Raw genomic sequence first — 25,031 nt, 5'->3', positions numbered from 1 at the left:
ACCACAATTAAAAGTACCTCATGGGGACACTGTGCGGATCATTTTAAATGAGGAATAGAAAACACCACATAACGATGCTTTCACACGCAAGGTTTTAAGTAAGGAAAGCCGTCTCTGTGCGAGAACCTAAAGGCCAGACACAGAAGAAAGGAAAGGGGAAGCCTGTCTTGGGTGCCTGTCTTGCTTGGGTGCAAGATTTAAGAGGCTGGAATTTCATGCGCTCCACCAGGAAGGCAGCAGTGCGGGAGGAGCCCGCCCCCGGCCCGACAGGGGGCGCCAAAGCGCCGCACTGCAGCATCCCTGCAGTGGAGCTCAGCGGCCCGGGCGACTCAGAGCTCGCGTCCTGCCGCAGTCCCTCGGCCGCTAGTCGGAGCGAGCGAGAGTCAGTAGACCTCTGCTCGTCCTCCCGCACTTGCTGCTCCTGCCGCCTCCACCCGCGATCGCAGCAACTCGGAAACGCAACCTGTAGACTGGGCTGCGCATCGTGGTGGGTTCGTGGTATCTGGGGACCCCATCCGAACTTGCGGCGAACCGCGGGTCTGCCCGGCCTGGAGAGAGTGAACAGGTGAGTGCCACACACGTGCCCAGGTGTCGCTTTCGGGACGGCTCCCTGCAGCTCCTTCCCAGTCCCTAAGCGCTCGTGCCTTGGGACAGTCCTCCTGGTTCCTGGGTTCTCCCACAGCGGTTTTGGGGTCCTCTGTGAAGGAGCTGTGAACCCCAGCGTCCGGGGCTTGTCAGTACTTTAACAGCTGAGGCTGAGAATGCCCTTTTGACACGGGCTGCATATGCTCCCTAGGCGGAGGGCAAGTGACTGGTAGACCACAGTGGGCTTGTTTATTTAATCATTCCAGGATACCTGCGGCTTGCAGAGCAACGCTGCCGCTGGCGGGCTTGTACAATTAGCCTCGTTGCTGTGGGAAACTGTGATAAGATGAGGGGGGATTCCTGCTAATGAGACCAGGAGAACTTGATTTCACTGGAGAAGGGGTAACCCAAAGAGAATCGCATTTCCACTACCAGACTAGGTTCCTTGCGTCCCTAAACAGCTGCGCTTTTGATGAGACCAAAATTTCAGAAGTTAGAAAAACTGCTGGCTTATGAAGATGCTTTTCATTGTTTATTTTTTATTTTATTTTATTTTTTTTACCCAAGAGGAAGTAGAAATCAGGAACCTTGATAAGTAAAGTCTATAGTCTTGGGAATGATTTCTTATGAGTGACATTTTTAAGATAATAATAGTAGTAGTAGTAATAATAAGCTTTTAGTATCTCCAAAAAGGTTTAAACGAGTGTAAGCTCCTAGAAGGTAATCACTTTGTGTTCCTATGTACTTAGTGCAGTGCATTATGCATCATAAGGAAGAGACTTACTAAGTGCCCAATGAATCAATGGCTGCATTGAAAACACAGTATTTGGAGACCAGTTTTTTTTTTTTTTTAATCTTCTCTCAAAGTTTCCTTTTAGTTACTTTACATTTAGCAGGGGAAAAAACACTACATCCTTAATTACCTTAAATATTTAGGTGTAACTTTAGCTTTAGGTGTGATAGGTATTCAGAAGTTTTTGTTCTAATAAAACACTGTCCATGGAAAAGTGAATGCCAGCTTCTAGACCCAGTTGGGAAATTTATGCGCAACAATAATAGAACAAAAGAGTTTTCTTAGATCTGTATTATGGACAGTCACAGGTTATGAATTATTTTGAACTTCAGAAACTTGGGAACATGTCATTTATTACAACAATTTATACAGCCATCTTTATGTTCTGTCTTTGTCAAATGGAACTTTTCACATTTTCATGTAAGAAATAAAATGTTGAAGAATCTGTCAGCTTTGTGTCTTACATTAAGTGATTTATTTTTGAACATAAGACTGATAGTAACCAGCTGCAACTTTATTAGGTTGTAAATGAAAGAAAAAGCTACACACAATTTCTCTTTCTTATGTGAAATTTGTGTGTCCCTGAGACCATTTGGAAGTTATTGAAATATTTGGTTTAAAAAAATGTTTTGTTCTTTTTTTAAATCACATTTGATGACTACTTTCATGGAGCATACATAAATCTGATAGATGAGTACTTGGAGTTTATATACATGGAAACGAATGACTTTGTATGAAATAGCAAATTACTGTTTATACAAGCTCCAGCTATTTGTATGTTCAATGTTTTAAAGTGCTTGCCAGAAACTATTCTCATTTAGAATTTATATGATTAATATATCTGGATATATTGTGCTTCTGTGATGCTTCTCTGATAAAGCACTGAATCATAAACATAGGGGCTTTTCCTTAATGAATGCATATAAAATGATAAATAAGGAAATCCTTTTATCTTTAGCCAAAAATTATAGGACTGGACAGATTGCAAATGTTAAAGCTTCTCGGTTTTGTGGTATTAATAAATAGTAAGAAGAGTTTTCATTATAGGGGATGAAGTAAACAATAGCGAATGTTAATGTTGTCCTTTTCATCCTTCAGAGGAAGCAATGGCACTTTGGAAATCAGCAAATACAAAATGTGTTAGGTAGAAATTGAGGGCTTACATGCATAATGAAGACAACAACTACACGTTAACAACCTCTTTGTAGAAATACTTTTTCAGAAGGATTTTCACTTTTTTCTTTTTCTCTCTTAGAAGCTGTTTTTGAAATTTGTAGATGACGAAAGCAGGTAGGAGTAGTTGACATGTTTAGATAATAGCTCTGTTTTGAAAATATCTTTTCCAACTAGAAAAATGGATGACATGAATAAGGGTGAGATTAAGTTTAACAAGAATAAAAGTGAATTCTTATTTTTAGGTTTAAAATATTGATTGCAGAAATTCAGAATGGGAAGTCTGAATTTCGCGTGCGAGATACGAGCCTTAGTTTGAATGGTTGTGCTGCAAGATAGCCACAGCATCCAGATAAAAGATTCTAAAAATCTCAGTGAACGTTTCCTGCTTCAGTTTGTCTGATCACATCTTGGGTAGAATATACAATGGGTGCCACTTTTTGAGAGAGATGAAAATGGCGAGTTTCAGTAGAGAGTGCTGCATAATGCAAAAGCGAAGGGGTCAATAAAACCAAAACAAGAACACCTATAACCCTGAAGAACACTTGAAGACGCTGGGCCTCATGTTCCTAGAAAATAGAAGCTTAGGATGGGGTTAAGGGTCCCGAGTGGCGGGGGTGGGGTGGGGGGCAGAGTTGATGTGTTATTTCATAGAGCAAAATAGAGACACATGAGTGGAGGTCATAGGGACAGATTAGAGCTCAATATAAGGAAGCTATTTCTAATTGGTTGTGGCTGACTAAATGAAATAGCCTTCAGAGGTAACGAACCCCTGTGCCCGGAAGTGGTAAAGCAGACAATCCATCTGGTCATAAAGAAGGATTTCTGCAACGGCTGGAAGATTCCTTTTGTTGACCCCATGCTGTTTCCATGGAAGACCCTAGGTATCATACATAAGCCCCCACCTATATATACAGTGGACTTAGATTCTACATAGTGACATTTTCCAAGGTTAGGACAATGCTGTGAATGAACTTACTTGAAGTGGTCATAGAAAAGGAATTGGAATTTGAGGCATGGCATTTATCTTTTGTGTACCAGGACTGTATGCCCAGAAAAACATAAAAATATAACCTGGATATTATGTATCAATTCCTGGAACATGTACATCAGTCTTTTATTTTTTTTTTTTTTACTTGATTATGCACTCTAGGGTGAAGTGGGATAAAATTTAACTTTCAAATGAAAAATTCAATTGTGATACTCTGGGGTTGACTAGTATGAATGTATAATATGCTGCCCAGATGAAAATACTCTCCCCATCATGTGTGTTTGTACATTGAATGTTTACAGGCTCATAATAAATGCATGTGTTCATGTAGTTTAAACATTTGTTACCAATTACTGTCAGCAAGCAATGGCTTCATAAAAATTTCCTTGAGGAAGTAATTTACAAAATGCTATTGTGTGTCGCGAAAAATGTACATCTTAGAACCAAACAGACCTAAATTCCAGTCATGGTTCTGCCATTTATTAATTGGCAGAATTAATAAATGCAATTTGTAGTAAGTTACTATACCCCTTTCACAGGATAGTGATAAAGATCAAATTGAAAATGTTGATAAAGTGAATGGTGGCTGGCATATGCCAGATGTTTAACAAGCATTCCTTTTTCCAGTCATTTATGAATCCTAAAATCTCTTTTGTTTAGGGATTGTAGACACTTCCAAGATTCGCAATGATGTGGTGAATCCAAAGGCTGGAACCCAGAAATATTTGCTCAGCTCTTTAGTTTTAACAACAGTGAATTGTCTACTGATATTCATCATGGCTAAAAGTGCAGAGGTCAAATTGGCAATATTTGGGAGAGCAGGAGTGGGCAAGTCAGGTAAGAGTTGTGTTGTTTTGTGTGTGTGCTGTGTGCTTGCGTGTTTCTTTGCTACTGCTTCTGCTTTGGGCAGGGGGATGCTTCACATTTCTCATAGTCTCATATGGTACTCTTTTAGATGAAGTTTCTCTCTTTATCCAGAACTTTTATTTTGAATGACAAACTTTATGTACCCTTTTTCCTGTTTATGATAAAGTAGCTGTGCTGATAACGCACCAGGCAGTACTTACATCATAGGCCTTGGTATTCTCAGGAAGAATATTAAACAAAACCCTGAAGAAATCAGATTGTAGAAATTTTAAAGTATGCTTTCTCCTTTCCTTTTTCACTATGAGATGCTAAGAGATGGATCTTGTATCTCATTCATTTTAATATTCGCAGCAACCAGCCTAATGTCAAACCATATATCGAGTTCTAAAAAGTGTTTGTTGAATGAATACCTCTTTACCAGAAAAATAATTGCATTATTGCCCAACACTTCTAAATTTGGAGAGGACTGGTGAAAAATTATAACTGTACGACTTCAAGCAAGACAGCTATTGAAGTGAACGTAAATGACCAAAATCTATCCTCGACTGTTCACAGGCTTTTTTTCATTCCTTACCTTTAAAATTTTAGAGGCCTTTAAGATTAAGAGTGCACTGGTGGAAGTAAGCATGTGCCTAATCCAATTTGAATTTCTTAGATCTTAGAGTTTAAGGTTGCTACCGTAGATGTTGTTAAAACATCAGAACCATATGACTTCTCAGATAATGTTGTCTTGGCCTCCTATTGGAGAAAAGAACAATAATTTACTTTGTACACAGAGCTTTGAGTTCCCAGGAAAGGATTCAAACATATCTGGTAGGTGGGTGTTTATAAAACAAAGCCCCTTTAGGAAATGTACTGGATAATCCGACAAAATAGGTAATCCACATAATCTTAAACAAACACACATTAGAACCTTTTGATTCTGTAATCAACCAGTCTTTGCTAACCGGGCTCTCTGGTTAGATTTCAGCCATAATCTTCGAAGTCTTTCTCTTTTAATTTTTCAAGAGAGCTCTTTGCTGCCATCACCCTTTTCTTCTACTTGCTGCTTGCTTTTGCCTCTGGCGGGAATCAAGCAAAGAAGATAGTTGGCAAGGCAAAGAAACTGCCAGCCTTTGCAAGATTAAAGACAGTTAAACTCCTCCCCATTAATCTCCTCAGTGTTTCCTGATGGCGTGAGAATCTAATTTCTGGATCTGGAGAATGAGGAAGCTGTTCCAGTGAGTGGAGGATGGAAGGAAGGGAGTGTGGGGAAGGCCTGCGCTGCAACTACAGCTTGCTGAAGGCCTTTGTGAGTGAAGAGTCTAGGCCTGGGATTGGCTGCTGCTTCTTCTTCATTCATTCAAAACTTACCACAGGCCATAAGGGAATGGGATTTTTAAACTATGTATCACTTACCAAAATAAATTCCACATGGATTAATAAATTAGGCATAAAAATAAAAATTCTCCTGAGAGAACCACTGAGCTGTGTGGATACTCAGCTCTTTCCTGTCCACATAATGTCTGAGCAAATTAAGTACCTCCATTTATGGAAAACATATCTGTCAGCCTAAGTGTAGACTCTAGTTTCCTTTGTCTTTCCCCAAATGGTTTCAGTTATTGTATCAGTTATTCTTCTCTTTTCCTATCGGCTGTTTCCCTTTAAGCATTTCTTGGTCCACTGTTTCATCTTTCTCTTTTCTTTAAGCTTATTGAAAGTGGACTCTGCCCTTGCGGTTTTAACTTTCTGACCACCCATTCATTGCTTAGAACATGGCACTCGTCCATGGTAACCCTGCTACTGAAACTGCTTTTGCGAAGGTCACCACCAATCAGTAACCAACAAACCTAATTAACATTTTCCAGTTTTGATTCTCTAAGATCTCTTTTTACCGTTTGGCACAGTCAACCACTTATTCTTTCCAAAAGTTCCTTTCTTCTCTGGCCCCTGTGACATAACACTTCTTGGCTTTAATTCTACCTCTCCATCTCTCCTTATCAGCTGCCTTTATGGGCTGCTATTTATCTACCCATCTCTTTAATATTAGGACTCCATAGCATCCTCTTGCCTTCTCATGCCACACACTCTCCCTAGAGGTGACTCCTTACACCCAGAGCAGGAGCCAATACATGCACACCAAGAAAAAATTCCAAGACCCTTAGTCTTAATTTATGTAAAGTTCAAAAAATGAACTTGTTCACTGGGCCCTTTCCAAATCTAAAATCCTATGATTCTCAATTAATGAATCTTCTACAGATAGGATTTTCTGCTGCCTTATATACATGCCATTATTGAGGGTTTATTTTCATTTAGGTGAAAATTACAGCTATAGACTACAGGTTTTTAAACAATTGCTTTTTTTGTCTGTCATCTATATGCAGACAGGGTTTTACTATTTCAATAGTGGACTGTTCTCCTGAGCCCTCGTAACCACTTGGCATTGATTAAGTAGTACAAGTTTTACTTATGAATGAGAGACAATTTTGAGACTTTCTACCATTGTTCAAAAACAGCCATGGCTACTTCACATCTAGCAATTTTTAAAACAGACTGTAGCTATATTACATTTGTGCTTATTTGACATCTTTATTAATATGGATAAATTATGTTTCTGCATGGTCATGGTACCAAATGTTCACCTTTCTGTTTGAGATATGATTTCAGTCTTACAAGTGACTTGATTTTTTAAAGTCTGCAAGAAATAGTACTTGCTGAAATGTAGCTGCAGCTCCTCACTTATTCAAATGCCCCCAGCAATGGCTATGAGCTTCCGAGGGGCTCATTCAGGTATGTCATCTGAGCTGTGGGTATTTTTCAGGAGTTGCAATTTAATTTCTTTCCAAATACCCAGCTGGGGAAGCAGCCCCATGGGAGTCAGATTGAGATCTTGGAAGGGTGGAAAGTGAGCATCTTTGATTTGACCTGGGTCTGTGTGAATTTCTTCAGAAGCCTCCATTCTTACCTGTACCTTCTATTTTTTCCCACACCAATGCCAAATTAGAATTGGGGTAAATAGCACCATATTGTCCATTTGGTAAAATAGAGAGTGATTTAGTTTGAAGTTAAGACGTGAGCTGGGTCTGGAATCCAACAGCTAGGTTTGATTGCCATGCCATCCTTTACCAGCTGTGTAGTCTTGGCAACCTTGGCAATTCACCTGACTCAATTTCCTCAACTATAAAAAGGACATCTCAAAGAGTTATTAGGATTCAAGGAGTTATTATATGCAAGTTGCTTAGAATAGCACCTGGCACATAGTAAGTGCTCAAGGATTAGCTTACATGATTATAACTTTTTTGAGATATGCTCCTTTTGACTTATAAATTCTCTAATGGAAACATGCAAAAACATTTACATTCAAGCAAGTATTTTGGTTTTTAGTAGACGTCAAAAAGCTTTAAAGGCAAAAACTGTTGATCGATCCCCACTCATCAAATCTACAGTACATGTACACACACACTCTCTTTCTCTCTCAAATCCAAAGTGTGGTTAATGTCAATTGCAGCTTGATCACTGGTGATCATAACAATACTTCTTGTGGCTTATATTCCATCTTGGAAAAATAACCAGAAATATGTGCATGTTATCAATACATTAACACCCTTAAGTTTGAAAATGCTTCTAGTATGTGGTAGGCAGCTTTCTAAGCCCAGATAATAAATAGATCATCTATGTTTAAAAGAAAATTTAACATTAACCAGAAGTTTTTGGTTGACAGGTTGACCATAGAAATGTCAGCACAAGCAAGATTTAATAATGAGCTATTAAGGTGGAGCTCTGACCAAAAGAAAAAAGGGGGTGTGTGTGTCTGCATGCAGGAGTGTTTGTACTGAGTGGTATTTCACATGGTCTGTTGTATTTGGAGGATTCGTCCTTCTAATTTTACTTTGCTATTCTGCCATCAAATGAGATTCTGGCTTAGAGACGTCATGATGATGGCTGTGGGGAGGCGTCTCTTTAGCCCACTCCATCATCTCCCTCCCCACAGTGTGAACATTCACCTTTGTTGACTAAGGGGAAAGCCCTGCCATTCCACGGCAGGGAGTGCATAGATTTCCTTAACTGTGTGCATCAGCCTATGTTTTGACAGACTGTAAGTAATTAAAGCAAAAAGACCTGGCAATAAACTTGGAATGCACACCATATTTATTTAAAATAAACGAATTCTTCTTGGATTCCCGTTATTTAAATTTCATAATAAGTGTGGGAAGGGCTGATAGAAAAAAGACTTAAAATTTAAATTTAGCTTGACAGTTGATATTCTCATTTTAGAAGGAGATATTGTTCAGTACAGCTAAATGTATTTCTTGAGAAGGCTAGTCTCAAAGTTAATTGAGTAATGCTATCCTCTAATTCAAAAACCAATTGACAAGCGGTGCAACGGTGGCTCAGTGGCAGTTTTCTCGCCTGCTATGCCGGAGACCCGGGTTTGATCCTCGGAGCCTGCCCATGCCAAAAAAAAAAAAAAGAAAAAAAAAATTGATGCATTCATCCATGAAGTTTGTAGACTCAAATGCTGGGCTATAAATTGGGTACCAAATCCAAACAGGATTTTGATTTTTCCCCTTTTCTCAAAGAGAGGGGATTTGGTTTTTCCTCCTTTTTTGTTCTTTCTCTTATTCTTACTTGCTTTATTTTTCTCTCTCTTAATTATAAAAAGTTTTGAGATTTTTTTTTTCATTTTATCTTTACGTTGGATGGGGACAATTCTTATTTTAAACGCGACGTCTCCAATAAGCGTACAAAACTTCTTTAACATATATGTGTCTTAGTGTCTAAGGCTCTGGTAATGAGATCTCATACATTTTAAATAAAACAGCAGAATCAATAGTATCTTGGATAGTCAGTTTGCTTATGCTATAGAATTAACCTTTTGTCTTCTACAACTTTTTCTCTACTTAAGAAGCTATGCATTAGTTCTTCCATTTCCTTCAGACTTAATGGTGTGGTGTGAGTTTCTTAAACTTTGTTTGCAAGTACTTCTAAAAGAGGAAGAGAATGATCCAGGGAATTTGGGGTATGTAAGCATCTCATTACAATCATGTAGTTATTTTGCATGGCTTATATATTATATAAAATTATGCAAAATTTAATATGAACCCATAATATATCTATGTTTGCCTGAATAGAAAAATTATTCCCCCTCAAAAATCAGTTACTAACATGAACTCTTGAGGAAGACATGGCAAGTGTTTATCTTGTGACTTCAATAATGCTTGGGCCTCAGACTTAGTTTGAGGCCCACATGTCCACAGTTTTGACTGTACATATAACATGAATGTAAACACTCAACAGCTCCGGGCTTCAGATTTTTTCCTCTCCAAGGTTACAATCAGCTCTTCAAAGGCTTGGGCATTATTGTTCTAAGAGTCTATAACCTTAATGGTAAGTTTTCTAAAAAAAAATATGTCTGTCTTGGTAAAATGGGAGATAGGCTGTGTTTCAGGTGAGGACAGAATTTACACTGTTCCTAACACTAGGGTATGTGTGTGCATATATATGTGTGTACATATTTGTGTATATGTCAGAAGAAGCCTTTCCTTGGTTGTGTTTGAAATGGAAGGATTACCAGAAATAAGATCTTTTGGCTCCTTTTATGGTGATACTTGGCTTTTAAAGGATTGGGCCAAGAAGAGGAAGGTGGCATTGAGACAAGTTTGGGTGGTTCTAGAAAATTAGCCTTTCTGTTGTCATAAATTATGACTTTCAAGCATTTAAATCTTATTTTACCTGCACAAATAGAAAAGCACAAAGAGTTAAACAGCCCAGATGAGTTTACTTTTTTTTCACTTGCTTACAACACCCCAGAAGGAATAAAGGGGTATTTTCAAGTGTTAGGTGTTTACCTATGGGTATGTATAAAAACCAGATCTCTGTGAAAGTTATAAATCATTGCTGATTTTCTTGCATGCCCAGGAAGAAATCAAAGGTGAGGAAAAGTGCTTAAGAAAGCTTAGACAGAAAGAAGGAAAGGGAAGGGAAAGGAAAATAGAACATTAAAATCAACTGTTCAACCTGAAACTGTTGAACTGTGTTCCAGTAACCTTGATTCTTGAAGAAGACTAACTATATAGCTTTTACAGTGTGACTGTATGATTGTGAAAATCTTTTGTCTGATGCTCCTTTTATCCAGGGTATGGACAGATGAGTAAAACAAACACACAAAAAGATTGAAAATAGATTAAAAAATAGGGGGAGATAAAGAGTAAAAATTGGGTAGATTGAAATACTGTGGGTCAATGACAGGGAGGGGTAAGGAGTATAGGATTATGAGTTCTATTTTTTTCTTTTAATTTCTTTTTCTGGAGTCATGCAAATGATCTAAAAATAATAATGTTGAAGAATACACAGCTATGTGATAATATTGTGAGCCATTGATTGTGTAATATGCTTAGACAGTACATGGATGGCTATTTCTCAATAAAAGTATTTTTTGAAAATCAGCTATTCATTGGTGACTGGGTAAACATTTTGTAAGTTGGCAATGACCAATTCTTAGGTAAGAAATTAAGAAAGATATGATTAGGGAGGAAACAACAACTGAAAAAATAAATAAATAAAATAAAACAAAACCAAGGAATAGTTTTCAAAGTCAAAGGGAAATATCTCTTTCTATTGGATATATTATTAAAATTCAATTGTCAATTGTCCTTTATTTTTAATTGCAAACTAATTTATCTATTGAAATATTGTTTCTGTAGTTAGGTATCAGCCATCCATCAGTTCCGTTTTCATCTTGACTTGTTTTCAACAGACTAGGACAAGCTTTGAGGGAAAGGAGTGGAGAAAAATTTTAAATCATCCTTGTAATTCCCCTTTTTATTCCTGGTATTTGTCCAACTTATTGGTTTGGGGAAATCAGCCAAATTTCCAAGGTGGTACTGGCCTTGAAGCCAAAATTCCAGTGCAAATGCATCTCTGTTACTGCAGCTGCCCTTGAAAATTGATGTGGCTTCAGAAAAACAGTGATAATTTCTTCCATATTAAAGTGAGAGAAGTTATATTTGTAAAAGCAAGACAGTCTGAAATAGGTAGTTTCAACATGGAATAAACAAATATGCAAGGCTCATATTTATATAAGAGATATATGTGAGAGAAGTCTTTACCTTAGATCACCCAGCTTGTTGGTGCAAGAGCCAAAAATAATATTCCAGCTCAAGACACTATGCCAGGCCCTTGCGACTTTGATAGTAAATGTTTTCATTTTTTTTTACCATCCAGTTCTTTTCACATCCTTCTCAGACATACTTAAACACCTTATGTTAGGAAATGAGATGATCATTAGAATTGTATAATATGAACCTAGTACAATTTGATGAGTTCCGTTTTTCTAAGTATTTCTAGTAATCCATAAATAACCAGTGTACAGCCATGCCTCCTGGGAATACAAGGGGTGTGGCCAATCAATACAACAGAAATTCTCAGCAAACTGCTTATATGAGAAAGTTCCCCTGTAATACAATATTCCATTTCTTGCAGCTTTGGATCAAGAGTTAAGGGAATATCAATGAATCATCTTCTGCTAAACAATAAATATTTTCATTGCCATCGAAAGAGAATATGTTGCACTATGTCCTAGCAATGTGATCTAATGATAAAAACACAAGACTGATCGAAAGGATTGGCAGTTAAAATATTGCCTTCATCTCATGCATGCCTCTTTTTATTCATCTGTCAAATGACACATTACTTTTTGTTAACAGAGGTACAGGTAGAATACAACAAATTTTTGCCTTTGACGGTACTTTGAAAAATTAAAACTAGGATTAAAATGTGGCTTTAATATTAAGGTACTCTATTGTTGAAACTCATTCAGCTTTTCTCCCACATTCCTTAACATTTGAGAGGAAAAGCAGTATGTGACTTCTCTGTCTGTCCATTGGTGGCCATATCAATACTAAGTTCAGCAGCTGACTGTTAGTATACCTCCACTAAGCACATAATAGGGAGAGTATCCAGAAGTTGTAGTTTCTATGCTTAATAACTCTGTGGTGATTTGCTGTATGTACCCCAGAAAAGCATCTTCTTAAAGTGAATCCATTTCTGTGGGTGTGAACCCATTATAAGTAGGACCTTTTGATAAGGCTACTTCAAATAAGGTATGTCCTACCTCATCCAGGACAGGCTTTAATCCTAATACTGTAGCCCTTTATAAGAGAATGAAATTCAAACAGAGAGAAAAGGGCACAGAAGCAAGAAGCTGAAATCAGTGAAACCCTGAAGAGAAGAGAAAAGCCAGCAGATGCTGCCGTGTGCCTTGCCATGCGGCAAAGGAGCCAAGGATCACCAGCAGCCAGTCTTTGGGAAGGAAGCATTGCTCTGATGATGACTTGATTTGGACATTTTTTTCTGGTCTCAAAACTGTAAGTGAGTAAATTCCCATTGTTTCACCTCACCTATTTCATGGTATTTACTTTGTGCAGCCTAGGAAACTAAAGCATAATTTGCGATTTAAAATATATGAAATGAGCAGACATTAGGTTGACTTTTTAGGATCAGTATCAAGAAGGGAGGAGCATTTAAGAAAATCATAACCTAGACTTATGCTTCCTTAAAGAATGGGACATTGCTTGTTATAAAATTTTTGATGGTCAAATCTTATGCCTATTAAAAATTAAAGCTTTACAAATATTTTAATCTTTTTTGATTGAAAGATTTCTCAAATAATATGTACCATCTTAAGAATATGTTTTTATACCATAGAAATAAAGGAATGAACCAAGCAGACAATATCCCTGCACTGGTTAGCACATTGGAGGGAAGGAGATAGACAGTATACAAATAAATATATGTATTTTAGGTAGTTATATGTGCTATGAAGATAGATGAAGTATGGCAGGGGATTAGAGAGCAGTGGTGGAAAGTGAGGGGTACTATAAGGTGCCCAGGGAAGGCTTCTTGGAGGTAGCTTTTATGTATTGCAGGAGTGGAGGGAGTGGGCCATGTGAATATTTGGGGGAGGAGGACCAGGCAGAGGGGACAGCAAGCATCTGTGAGCCTGGAAAATCTGGGGGTTCAAAGATCAGCTAAAAGGCCAAGTTGGCTCGAGAGCAGTGAATGAAGGTGACAATGGTTAAAAATGGGCAGAGGCCAGTTCGTGTCAGTCTAACTTGATAAATCATTACAATTATCTTTTGCTATTCAAGGGTTTTAATAAACTGATGTGTGGAGATATTGTTCTCTATATTTGTGTGGGTCTATTTCTGATCTGTATTGTCTCATTGATCTGTCCATTCTTTTGCCAATACTACACCATATTGATTACTTACTGTAGCTTTATAGTAAGTCTTGAAGTTGGGTAGTATCAGTCCTCCAACTTTGTTAATTTTCTTCAATATTGTGTGTTGGCCCTTCTGTTTATTTTAATTTTAGTTATTTGCCTTTCCACATAAACCTTTGGATCAATTTGTAGATATCCACAGTCTAACTGGCTGGGATTTTGATTGGAATATTGTGTCTGCCTTGCATATATAGATCAAGTTGGCAAGAATTGATATTTTAACAACACTGAGTCTTCCAGTCCATGAGAAATATATATATATATATATTTTAGATCTTTGATTTCTATCATCAGAGAGTTGTAGTTTTCTTTATCTAATTCCTATTTTTTAAACTTATGCTTATTTATTTTTTCTTCTTTTTTTTTGGTGCTAATGTAAATGGTGGTGTGTTTTACTTTCAAATTCCAATTGTTCATGGATGATATGAAGGAAAGCAGTTGACTTTTGTATATTATCCTGCCACCATGAGCTAATTGCTTATTAGTTTATTAGTTCTGTTTTTTTTTTTTTTTATCCTTTGGGATTTTCTACAAACACAATCATGTCATCTGCAAACAAAGATAGTTTTATTTCTTCCTAACCAATCTGTACACCTTTAATTTCCTTTTCTTCTTTAATTGCATGAGCTAGGACTTCCAGTATGCTGTTGAATGGGAAGGGTAAGAGGGGACATATTTGCCTAGCTCCTCCTATTAGGGGAGAGCATCAAGTTTATCATTATTAAGTATGATACCAGCTGTAGGTTTTTGGAGATGATCTTTATCAAGTTGAGAAGGTTCTTCTCTATTTCTAGTTTGCCGAGAGTTTTTATCATGACTGGGTATCAAGTTTTTTTCTGCATCTATTGATGTGATTATATGATTTTTCTTCTTTAGCCTATTGATATTACATATTACATTAATTGATTTTTAAACATTGGGACAACTTTTCACACATAGAATAAATCCCAATTGATCATGTTATAAAATTCTTTTTATACACTATTGAACTTGATGTGCTTATATTTTGCTGAGGATTTATGCATCTATGTTCATGAGTGATATTGGTCTGTAGTTTCCTTTCTTATAATGTTTTTATCTGGTTTTCATATGAGGGTAGCATTGGCCTCAGAATAAATTATGTGTCCCTCTGCTTTTATTTCCTGAAACAGATTGTAGAGAATTGGTATAATTTTTTCCTTAAAAGTTACATAATTCACCAGTGAAATCATTTGGGCCTGGTGTTTTCTATTTTGGAAAGTTATTAATTTTTTATTCAATATCTTTAATAGAAATGAACTGTTCAAATTATCTATTTCTCCTTATATGAGTTTTGGTAGATTGTGTCTTTCAAGGAACCGGTACATTCCATGTAAGTTGCCAAATTTGTGATACTATCATCCTTTTATTGTCCTTTTAAAGTCCATGGAATAAGTAGCAAAGGCCCCTCTTTTATTTATTATATTAGTAATGTATATTCTCTCCTTTTTTCTTGTTAAGCTGGCTAGAGGTTTATCAATTTTATTGACCTATAGAAAGAACGAGGTTTTTGTTTCATTGATTTTCTCTATTCTTTTCCTCTTTTCAATTTCGTCAGTTTCTTTTCTGATTTTTGTTTTCTTTTGCTTATTCCAAATTTAATTTGCTCTTCTTTTCCTAGTTTCTTGGGGTGAAAGCTAAAATTATTGATTTCAAATCTTTCTCTTTTCTGATATATGCATTCAATGCTATAAATTTCCCTGCTTTCACTGCATCTCGCAAACTTTGGTAAGTTATATTTTCATTTTCCCTTGGCAGATATTTTTAAATTTCTCTGGAGACCTCTCCTTGACTCGTGTGTTAATTAGAAATGTTGTTTAATCTACAAATATATTTTTCAATTTTCCAGGTATTTTTCTGTTATTGATTTCTAGTTTAATGTCATGTAATCTGAGAGCATATTTTACATGATTTCTATTCTTTTAAATTTGTTACAGTATGTTTTATTGTTACAGAATTGTTTTATGGAACAGAATACTGTCTGTATTAGTGATTGTTCCATGTGAGCTTGAGAAAAATGTGTATGCTGTTGGATGTTCTAGTTTGCTAGCTGCCGGAATGCAACACACCAGAGATGGATTGGCTTTTAATAAAAGGGGATTTATTTCATTAGTTGTTCAGAGAAAGAACCTCAACCTTCAGCTGAGGTTCTTTCTTGCGTGGGAAGGCACAGGGTGATCTCAGCTGGCCTTCTCTCCAGGACTCTAGGTTCTGACAACTTTCCCCTGGGTGATTCCTTTCTGCATCTCCAAAGGTCTGGGTTGAGCTGTGAGTGCTGAGATGAGGTATGCTGAGCTGCTTGGATTGTACTGCATTGAGCTCTCTCATTTACACACCAGCCAATTAAATCAACCATCATTCATTGCAGCAGGCACGCCTCCTAGCCAACTGCAGATATAATCAGCAACAGATGAGGTTCACATGCCACTGGCTCATGTCTACAACAACTTCACCTAGCCAAGTTGACACCTGAATCTAAATAACACATACTCTTTACATTTTAATTAGATCACAATTGACAGATGATGCTATTCAGTAAAACCATATCTTTACTGAATTTCTGTCTGCTGGATCTGCCAATTATTATTACCAACAATTAGAGTGGATCCATCTATTTCTCCTTCAGTTCTGTCAGTTTTTGCCCCAAATATTTGGATGCTCTTTTGTTAGTCACACACACATTAATAATTATGTCTTATTAGAGAATTGACCTCTTTATCATTATAATTCCCCTCATTATACCTGATAATTTTACTTTTTCTGAAATCTGCTTTGTCTGAAATTAATAGAGCTATGTTATCTTTCTTCAGATTAGTGTTAACATGATAAATCTTTCTCCATTCCTTTACTCTTAGTCTATTTGTACCTTTATATTTAAAGTTGGTTTCTTGCAGACAACTTATAGTTTGGTCTTGTTTTTCTTGTCCATGCTGACAGATTCTGTCATTTGACTTGTGTATTTAGATCATCAATTTATTGATTTAAAGTAATTATTGATATAGTGGGTAAATAGCTACTATATTTGTAGCTCTTTTCTATTATTCGTCCTATAGTCTGGTTTTAACTGAGCATTTGATACTATTCTATTGTCTCTCTTCTTTTAGCATATCATTTATACTTCTTCCTAAAACTTTTCAGTGGTTGCACTAGAGTATGCAATATACATTTAGAGCTACTCATAGTCTACTTTCAAAGACTATTATACTGTTTCATGTGTGGTGCAGGTACCTTGTAACAGTATTCTCAATTCCTCCCTCCTGTTCTTTATCATATTGTTATCATTCATTACACTTACCCAAAGCTATGATCACCCAATACATTGTTGCTGTTATTATTTTGGACAAACAGTTATTTGTTAGATAAGTTAAGAGAAAGAAAAATAATAGATTTTATTTTACCTTCTGTATTAGTTAGGGTTCTCTAGAGAAACAGAATCAACAGGGAACACTTGCAAATATAAAATTTATGAAAGTGTCTCACGTGACCGTAGGAATGCAGAGTCCAAAATCCACAGGGCAGGCTGCGAAGTCGATGACTCCAATGGATGGCCTGAATGAACTCCACAGGAGAGGCTCACCAGCCAAAGCAGGAATGGAACCTGTCTCATCTGAGTCCTCCTTAAAAGGCTTCCCATGATTGCATTTAGCATCACTAATTGCAGAAGACACTCCCCCTTGGCTGATTACAAATGGAATCAGCTGTGGATGTAGCCAATGTGATCATGACCTAATCCTATGAAATATCCTCATTGCAACAGACAGGCCAGCGCTTGCCCAATCAGATGAACAGGTACCACAACTTGGCCAAGTTGACACCTGTCCCTAACCATGACACCTTCATTTATTCTTTCTCTTATGCTTGCCTTTGTTTACATAGATCCAAGTTTCTGACCTCTATCCTTTTCTTCTGAAGAACTTCTTTAATGTTTTTTGCAAGGCAGGTTTCTGGCCACAAATTTCCTCCAATTTTGTTTGTTCGTTATTTTTCCTAGGTTAATGGGATCTTTTCTGGCAGTGCTTTAAATATTTCACTCCACTCTCCTCTTGCTTGCATGATTTTGGAAAAGAAGTCTGATGTAATTCTTATTGTTTCTCTCTATATAAAATATTTTTATTCTCTGGGTTTTTTTTTTAAGAGTTTCTCTTTGTCTTTGATTTTCTGTACATCAAATATGATATGCTTAGTTCTAGAAATTTAGTATTTATCTGACTTGACATTTTTTGAGCAACCAGGGCTTGTGGTTTGGTGTCTGTCAATAAGTTTGGAAAATTCTCAGCCATTGTGACTTCAAATGTCTTAACATTATTGTTATTATTAAATTGTGGGTTTACAGAGCAATCATGCACAAAATACAGGATTCCCATACACCAACCCACCACCAATCCCTTGCATTGGCATGGAACATTTATTACAATTGATGACAACGCATTTGTGTAATTGTTTTCATATTTTTAACCATAGTTACTTTTGTTACAATTGATAAAAAATTACTAATGTTGTCCATGGTTTACATTAGATATATATTTTTCTATATACCACCCTGGATTATTGTCATACATTTGTTATAATTCATGAAAGAACATCTTTATACTTGTACCATTAACTATAGTTCATCATCATCTACAGTAGGGTTCACTGTGTTATACAGTCCTATGTTTTATCTTTTATTCTAGTAACATATAAGACCTAAAGTTTCCCCTTTTAACCACATTCACCTGTATAACTTAGTGCTGTTAATTACACTCACAACAATGTGCTACTGGTGCCAACATCCATTCCAAACCTTTACAATCGAGCTAAATAGAAATTCTGTACAAATTAAGCATGAACTGTAACCCTAATCTATCCCCTGATACAACGTATTCTAACTGTACGAGTTTACTTATTATAATTAGTTCATATCAGTGAGGTCATATAATGTTTGTTTTTTTAATCTGGCTTATTTCACTGAGCATAATGTCCTAAAGATTCATTTATGTTGTTGCATGCATCAGAATTTTGTTCCTTTTTACAGCTGACTAATATTCCACTATATATATATCGCGCGTTTATCCATCCATCAACTGATGGACACTTAGGTTGCTTCCATCTTTTGGCAATTGTTAATAATGCTGCAGTGAACATTGTTGTGCAAATACCTGTTTGAGTCCCTGCCTTCAATTCTTCTGGGTATATACATAGTAGTAGGATTTCCAGGTCTATTATAATTCTACACTTACCTTCCTAAGGAACTGCCAAACTGTTTTCCACAGTGGCTGCACCATTTTATATTCCCATCAGTAGCAAATAAGTGTTCTTATTTCTCCACATTATCTCCAACACCTGTAATTTTTTTTTAATAGTAGTTGTTCTAGAAGGTGTGAAATGATATGTCATTGTGGTTTTGATTTTCATTTCCCTAATAGCTAGTGATGTTGAGCATCTTTTCATGTGCTTTTTGGCCATGTGTATATCATCTTTGGAGAAATGTCTATTCAAATCCTTTTCCCATTTTTAATTGAATTGTTTGTCTTTTTATTATTGAGTCATAGAGTTTTGTTATATATTTTGAATATTAAACCCTTTTTTGGATATGTGGCTTCCAAATAATTTTTCCCATTGAGTTGATTATCTTCACTTTTGTGACAAAGCCTTTTTTCTTTTTTTTTTGTAGCTGTATGGTGGGGTCACATTTCATTATTTTTCCATGTGAGTATCCTGTTATTGCTGAACCATTTGTTGAATTTTTTGTTTTACTTGTTTTTTTGATTGTTTGTTTTGTTTGTTTGTTTGTTTGGGGAAGTGCATGTACCAGGAACTGAACCTGGGTCTCCCGCATAGCAGGCAAGAATTCTACCACTGAACTACCCTTGCACTTCCTGTGACAAAGCCTTTTGATGCAAAAAAGTTTTTTATCTTTGAAGAGGTCCTATTCATTTCTTTATAATCCTTGGAATAGCAGCCATGTTTGATAATTTCAGAATTTCTACCATATTCTGAATCTGGTTCACATGTTTCTTTGTCTGTTCAGACTGTGTTTTTTGTTTGCATGCCTTCTAATTTTTTACTGAAAGTTGGACATGATGTTATCAGTAAAAGGACCTGAGGTATATAAGCCTCAGTGTGAGGTTTCAATTTTATCTGGGTAGGAGTTAGGCTGTGTTTACTGTTTGCTGTAGTTGTGGTGTCAGAGACTAAAATTTCCCCTAGTATCCTTGTTTTCATGTCCCCTGTTGTCTTTAGGTTTCCCTAGAATCTCCTTCTTAAATAGGGTTTCAGTCTTGCAGTTCTTTCAGCTGTAATCTCTTGTTGTACGGTAGCCTTATTGTTGTGGTGGTAAAGTGTGAAGGAGGGAACATTCTATAATGATATGATTCGGTCTCAGTATTTTAGTGAGCCTGTGTCCTTGGGTGTAAGGAGCCTCACAAGTCTCTTAGGTGAGACAGGAAAGCTAGAGGGGGCTGGAGTTGGGTGTTTCCCTTCTTCCGTGTTGGCCATGCTCTGGTAAAACAGTTTCCCTTGCAAGGCAGGCTGGGGTTGTTAGGGAGCACAAAGCCTCTGGGCTTATTTCAACATGGTTGCTTTCCCTATCCCTGTCTAGGAAGCATGAAGGGATTTGTCTTTGATCTTTGATCCTCACCCTGAGAACCTGGTGTGGCTCCTGGAGGGAAAACTTCCACAAGTCTGGAGGCTTCTATAAAAATGTGCTCCAGGAGGTTTTTTTCTCAAGCTAGTCCACGCTCAATCTCCAGTAATTAGTTAATTACCTTGTAAGTGATCCTACCAGGCTCCAGCAGTGGTTTCTGTTTCTGGTAAGTAAGCTGTGATTCTCTGTCTTTTCCTGTCCCTCCTCTTTGGGGGTGGCAGCTTGCCCTGTGACTTCAATTCTCTGAGGGGTCTTAAAACAGTTGTTGATTTTCAGTTTTTAGATTTTGCTTGTTTGAGAATGGGCTAATGACTTCTAAGCTCTTTACATGTCTGATCAGAAACTGGCAATTGCTCTTATGCTAAGTGAACCCTGTTATGTTTTTTCAAAACTTGTTTTTTTTCCTTCTATTTTGTCAAATATATACCCACCTCAAGTTACTAATTTTGCTCTTCTAATTTCCACCAGTGTTAATACCAGATAGTTACATTTTTTCAAGTTTTGCCTGAATTAAGCGGGGGAAAAAAAAGCAACACTAAAAACAATAAAGCCAAATGAGGACTTGAAGACCTTTTCTGTATGCACGCAGTGAATTGTATTCTATAAATTTGGGGGACCTCTTTTTACATTGCTTAGAAACATCCACTTTTGTTAAGCTCAAATTGCTATTTGAGTACTGAATTCTGAGCTTTCAAAATAAGTGAAAAAAATCACTTATTCAAAGGGAAAGGAAGGATGAGGAGAACCCCACAAACTGCAACACATGTAGTAATATGATTTGTCTCTGAGTGGGACTCCCACTTCCCCCATCGTCTTCAAAGGTGATCTCGGGTCTCATTTTTTCATGTACAAATTGAGCTGAATGCTGTTGTGAGCACTCAGTGCGTAAGCGCAGAAAAGAGAAGATCTTGATAAATTCTGGAGGGCTTTGTAGGTGGATAGGCTTATCATAAGTAGCACCCCAGGGTTCCTGCTCAGTTCTCCAGGACAATTTTCAGTATCTCTTTGTCTGCTGTATTCCCGAGGCGGCTCCTTTTTGCTGACAGTGTCCACATTATCACTTAAGTTTTTTGGTTGTCGTTCTTGCTTTATCGTGTTGAATTTTTCCCCCCAAAATGGTCCAAACTTGAGCTTTAAGGATTACCTCAAAGTCTTTTTAAATGCCTGCTCAGTGTATACTTTGCCTCACACACTACACCCACCTGTATAGGAAGGTGCACTGAGAAATCTGTCAGAAACTGTCACCTGTGCAAAACTATTCCTATCAATGCTTGAAATGGAGATGAGTTCCCATGTTGAGTCATAGTCCATCTCAATGACACATCACTTAAATAGATTGCAAGAGGTGCTTTGCCCTCAATTACTTCTGATGACAGAGACCACATGCTTCCATTATGCCTTGGAATTGCTAGTCTGGTATCCTATACATAGTACAGGATCCATGCACATCCTAAAAGGGCAGAGCAGTGACTGTTTCTGTTCTTTTTATCCTCAGAAACTCACACAGTATTAGACACATACTGAGTATTCAACAAAATGAAAAAAAAAACGGAATGAATTAAATTAGATGAGGTGGTCCAGTTTGATGTGCATGCTTATAATTATTTTAAGAGGCATGTATTTGAAAATGCTATCCTCATCATGAAAATCTTTGCACTTATTCAACAGCCATTTATCCAGCCCTTGTGTTGTAGCACACCCTGTTATATAAAAATGTGCATGATATAATTAAGAACAAGGTAAAATTTCTGTCTTCAAGATTTTTACAAGAAGACTTATTTCTAATCATCAGTTTTATAGATTATAGAGCCAAAATTTTATGTATTGCACACGAAAATAGGACTCGGAAAGTAGACTAATCTATTATGAAACCAAGCTCTGCCATTATTAGCTATTGATACTGGGCAACTACATAACCTCTATTTACCTCTGTTTCCTCACTTCTAAAATAAGAATAATATTGCCATGTGCTCTGTAGAATAGTTTGTAGGAATTAAATTAGTATATTTAAGGGCTGAATAGTACCTGACATACAGTAAGTTCTCTATATATGTTGCCATTAGTGGTAGAAATAGAATACAATTTGGATAAAATTGTTGGAAAACAAAGCCTGGCAAAAGAAATGTCCGTGTTGCTCTTGAAATTGAAATCAACTTTCTGTTGAAAGAATCTCAAATGGCATATGATATTTTCATTAATTTTACGGACCTTTTAAACTCACAAACTGAATACTGTGTTGGATGCCCATAAATTCATAAGAGTTTAGGATTTGAATAGTTATCTGGTCTAAGCCTCCATTTGATGCTTAGATCATCTCTTTATCATGATGAAAGTGGTTTCCTTGACTACAATTGAGTATCTTCAGTGAAGGGGAATTTAACAAGACTAGAAGTCAACCATTTCATCCTTGGACAACTCTTTCTGTGACCATTTCAGCCTTGAGCAACTTTCCTGTTAGTTTATCCCTCTTAGAGTCACAAAGTTTTTCTATAGCGCCTATTCATTGACTTCAATGATGTAGGGTCTTATAGAACGTGCTAAATCCATCTTCCTTCTAACAGAACCTCACATATTTGGAGATCGCAAACATGCCCTGAACCACGGCCATGTCTTCTCTTGCGTAGTCTGGCTATTCACAGTTATTTCATTTACACCACAGAGATCATGGGTTTTAGTTACACCATTATATCTGTTCTTTCTGGAGTCTGCTCTTGTACTCCACAAAGAGCAGGGCCTGGAAATCAGTGCAGACATTTCAGATATGAGTCAGTGCCCAGAACAGATCAGAGCACAGAGTACAACTGTGGTCTTGCTTCTAGATGCTTTGCATCTGTTAAAGCATAAGGTCACTATTGCTTTCAGAGTAACAGTGGAGCACAGTGTTGGCTCATGGGGGAGTTTACTGCAAATGAATTAAAAAAATTTTTTAAATATATATACTGTTGCTAGGTCAAATCTTCCCAAATCTACATCTGACCAGGTGTGTATGTTTAACCCAGGTGTAGAAATTTATATTCACCCACTTAAATAATGTTTTATTAGAAATAATCTATTCTTCTAGCCTGTCAGGAGCCCTTTGGATCCAATAGATGTGTTATGCCTCTCTACTTTCTGTGATGTATTAGAACTTTATACATTCTTGATGGTCTCATTGGATTATAGAATTTTCTACTTTGGTGTTATTTAGCTCTTTGAAATGATGAAGAATCCCAGTGAAATTATGCCTTTCTCTGGATAATTTACAGCTTATTAAGGAGAACACAGGTCTTTTAGCTCCTCGTTTAGAGACAGTAACACCATATCACATTACCTCCACATTCATTAAATGACTTGTGTTTAGGAGATTTGCTATAAAAACGGGTTATCTGGGAAGACATCTCACAGTTATAAGCCCTTATTTAATAGTATTTAAATAGAATTTAACATCTCTTATTTCTGTCTCATTTGCTTTTCTTAGAACACAAGGTACATTGCTATATAAAGCATATAAACCGTGATCAACATTTATTGGCTCAAACTTCTGTTCTGTCCAGAAACTCTTTCCAAACTATGTGTTTGTATTTCTGTACTAAGATGGCTGAATTTATGTGATTTGGAACTGCTGTTGCAAATCAGAGCTAAGTTAGGGAAAGGGTTTTCTTCACTGGGTTATACCAGTGGATATCAAAACATTAGCATGCCTGAGAGTCACTTGGAGGACTTGTTAAAATATGTGTTTCTGGATTTGACCCCTAGAGGTTCTAATTCAGTAGGTCTGTTGTGAAGACAGATAATTTGCCGATAGTTTCTACAGACTGATCATTTCTAACAAGTTCCAAGGTGATGCTGATGTGGCCCGCCTGGGGAATCGCACTCTGAAAACCATTTTGTTAAGTTTGCTAAATCTGCCATTTCCATTTGAAATATGTATTTTTCAGCTTCAAAATATCTGTTATCTTTTTGTGAGCTGCATGTTATGTATGTTCAATGTCAGACACTGTTGCAGTTACTGGAAATATAGTGATAATTAAAGCAGATGAGATTTCTACTCTCATAAAGCTAACATTCTACCGGGACAAGACAGACTAAATGAGCCAAAAAATACTTTGTGGGGCAGAATAGATAGGCAGCTTTTGTCATTCCATAAGGCCCAGTTTTTCAGTCATATTACAGTAGGGTAATTTTTGTTCAAAAAAGTATGAGTCTCAACAACTATGACATGCTGATATTTTGAGTTGTTCGTCAACATTGGGAATGGATTGGGTTAAACTGCCATGGTATGTTTCTGAGGATTAAATATATAGTCTAAGACCTTGTTACCAAATTTTCTACTGAAGAAAGCTAAATACACCTGGTAGGAATTGAACTCATGACTGAGCTTATTAACACTGACCTCTTTTCAGCCAAATTAAGGTTTATGTAAAAACAAATTAAAGTAAAATGGTTGTTTTCTCCTTAGCATTTGGAAAAAATGATTTTAAATTGCTCTTGGTCAGTGGCATTTTTAAAACTTATGCAATGGTAATGTAGAAAGAACTGCAGTATTGAGAAAAGTTTACAAGTTTCCACTGTTTTGAGGTAGAAAGATAACATCTTTTTCTCAATGCTGCATTTCCTGTGTCTTTGTTCTTAATATTTCTTAAAGTTCTCTCTTGTTTTATGCCATTGGGCAGGAGCTTAAGAGGTGAACTCAGAAATTTAAAAGTTGGAATAAAAAATAGCAAATTTTTATTTATCT

The 25,031-nt window shown here is 36.8% G+C and overlaps 1 protein-coding gene across 2 annotated transcripts in view; it reads left to right on the top strand.

The window, feature by feature from the left end:
- The first annotated feature begins 340 nt into the window (after positions 1 to 340).
- RERG (RAS like estrogen regulated growth inhibitor) overlaps positions 341 to 25,031 on the top strand; it is a 128,608-nt gene continuing 103,917 nt past the window's right edge. For both annotated transcript variants that reach the window (XM_077170183.1, XM_077170182.1), the window contains exons 1-2: positions 341 to 565; positions 4,203 to 4,379. In XM_077170183.1, coding sequence (XP_077026298.1) covers positions 4,319 to 4,379 — 61 coding nt within the window. In that variant the 5' untranslated portion in view covers positions 341 to 565; positions 4,203 to 4,318. The remainder of the gene's footprint in view (positions 566 to 4,202; positions 4,380 to 25,031) is intronic.

Source organism: Tamandua tetradactyla, chromosome 7, assembly GCF_023851605.1.
Source record: "Tamandua tetradactyla isolate mTamTet1 chromosome 7, mTamTet1.pri, whole genome shotgun sequence".
NCBI classification, from domain to species: domain Eukaryota; kingdom Metazoa; phylum Chordata; class Mammalia; order Pilosa; family Myrmecophagidae; genus Tamandua; species Tamandua tetradactyla.
This window is presented reverse-complemented; position numbering and strand designations above follow the sequence as displayed.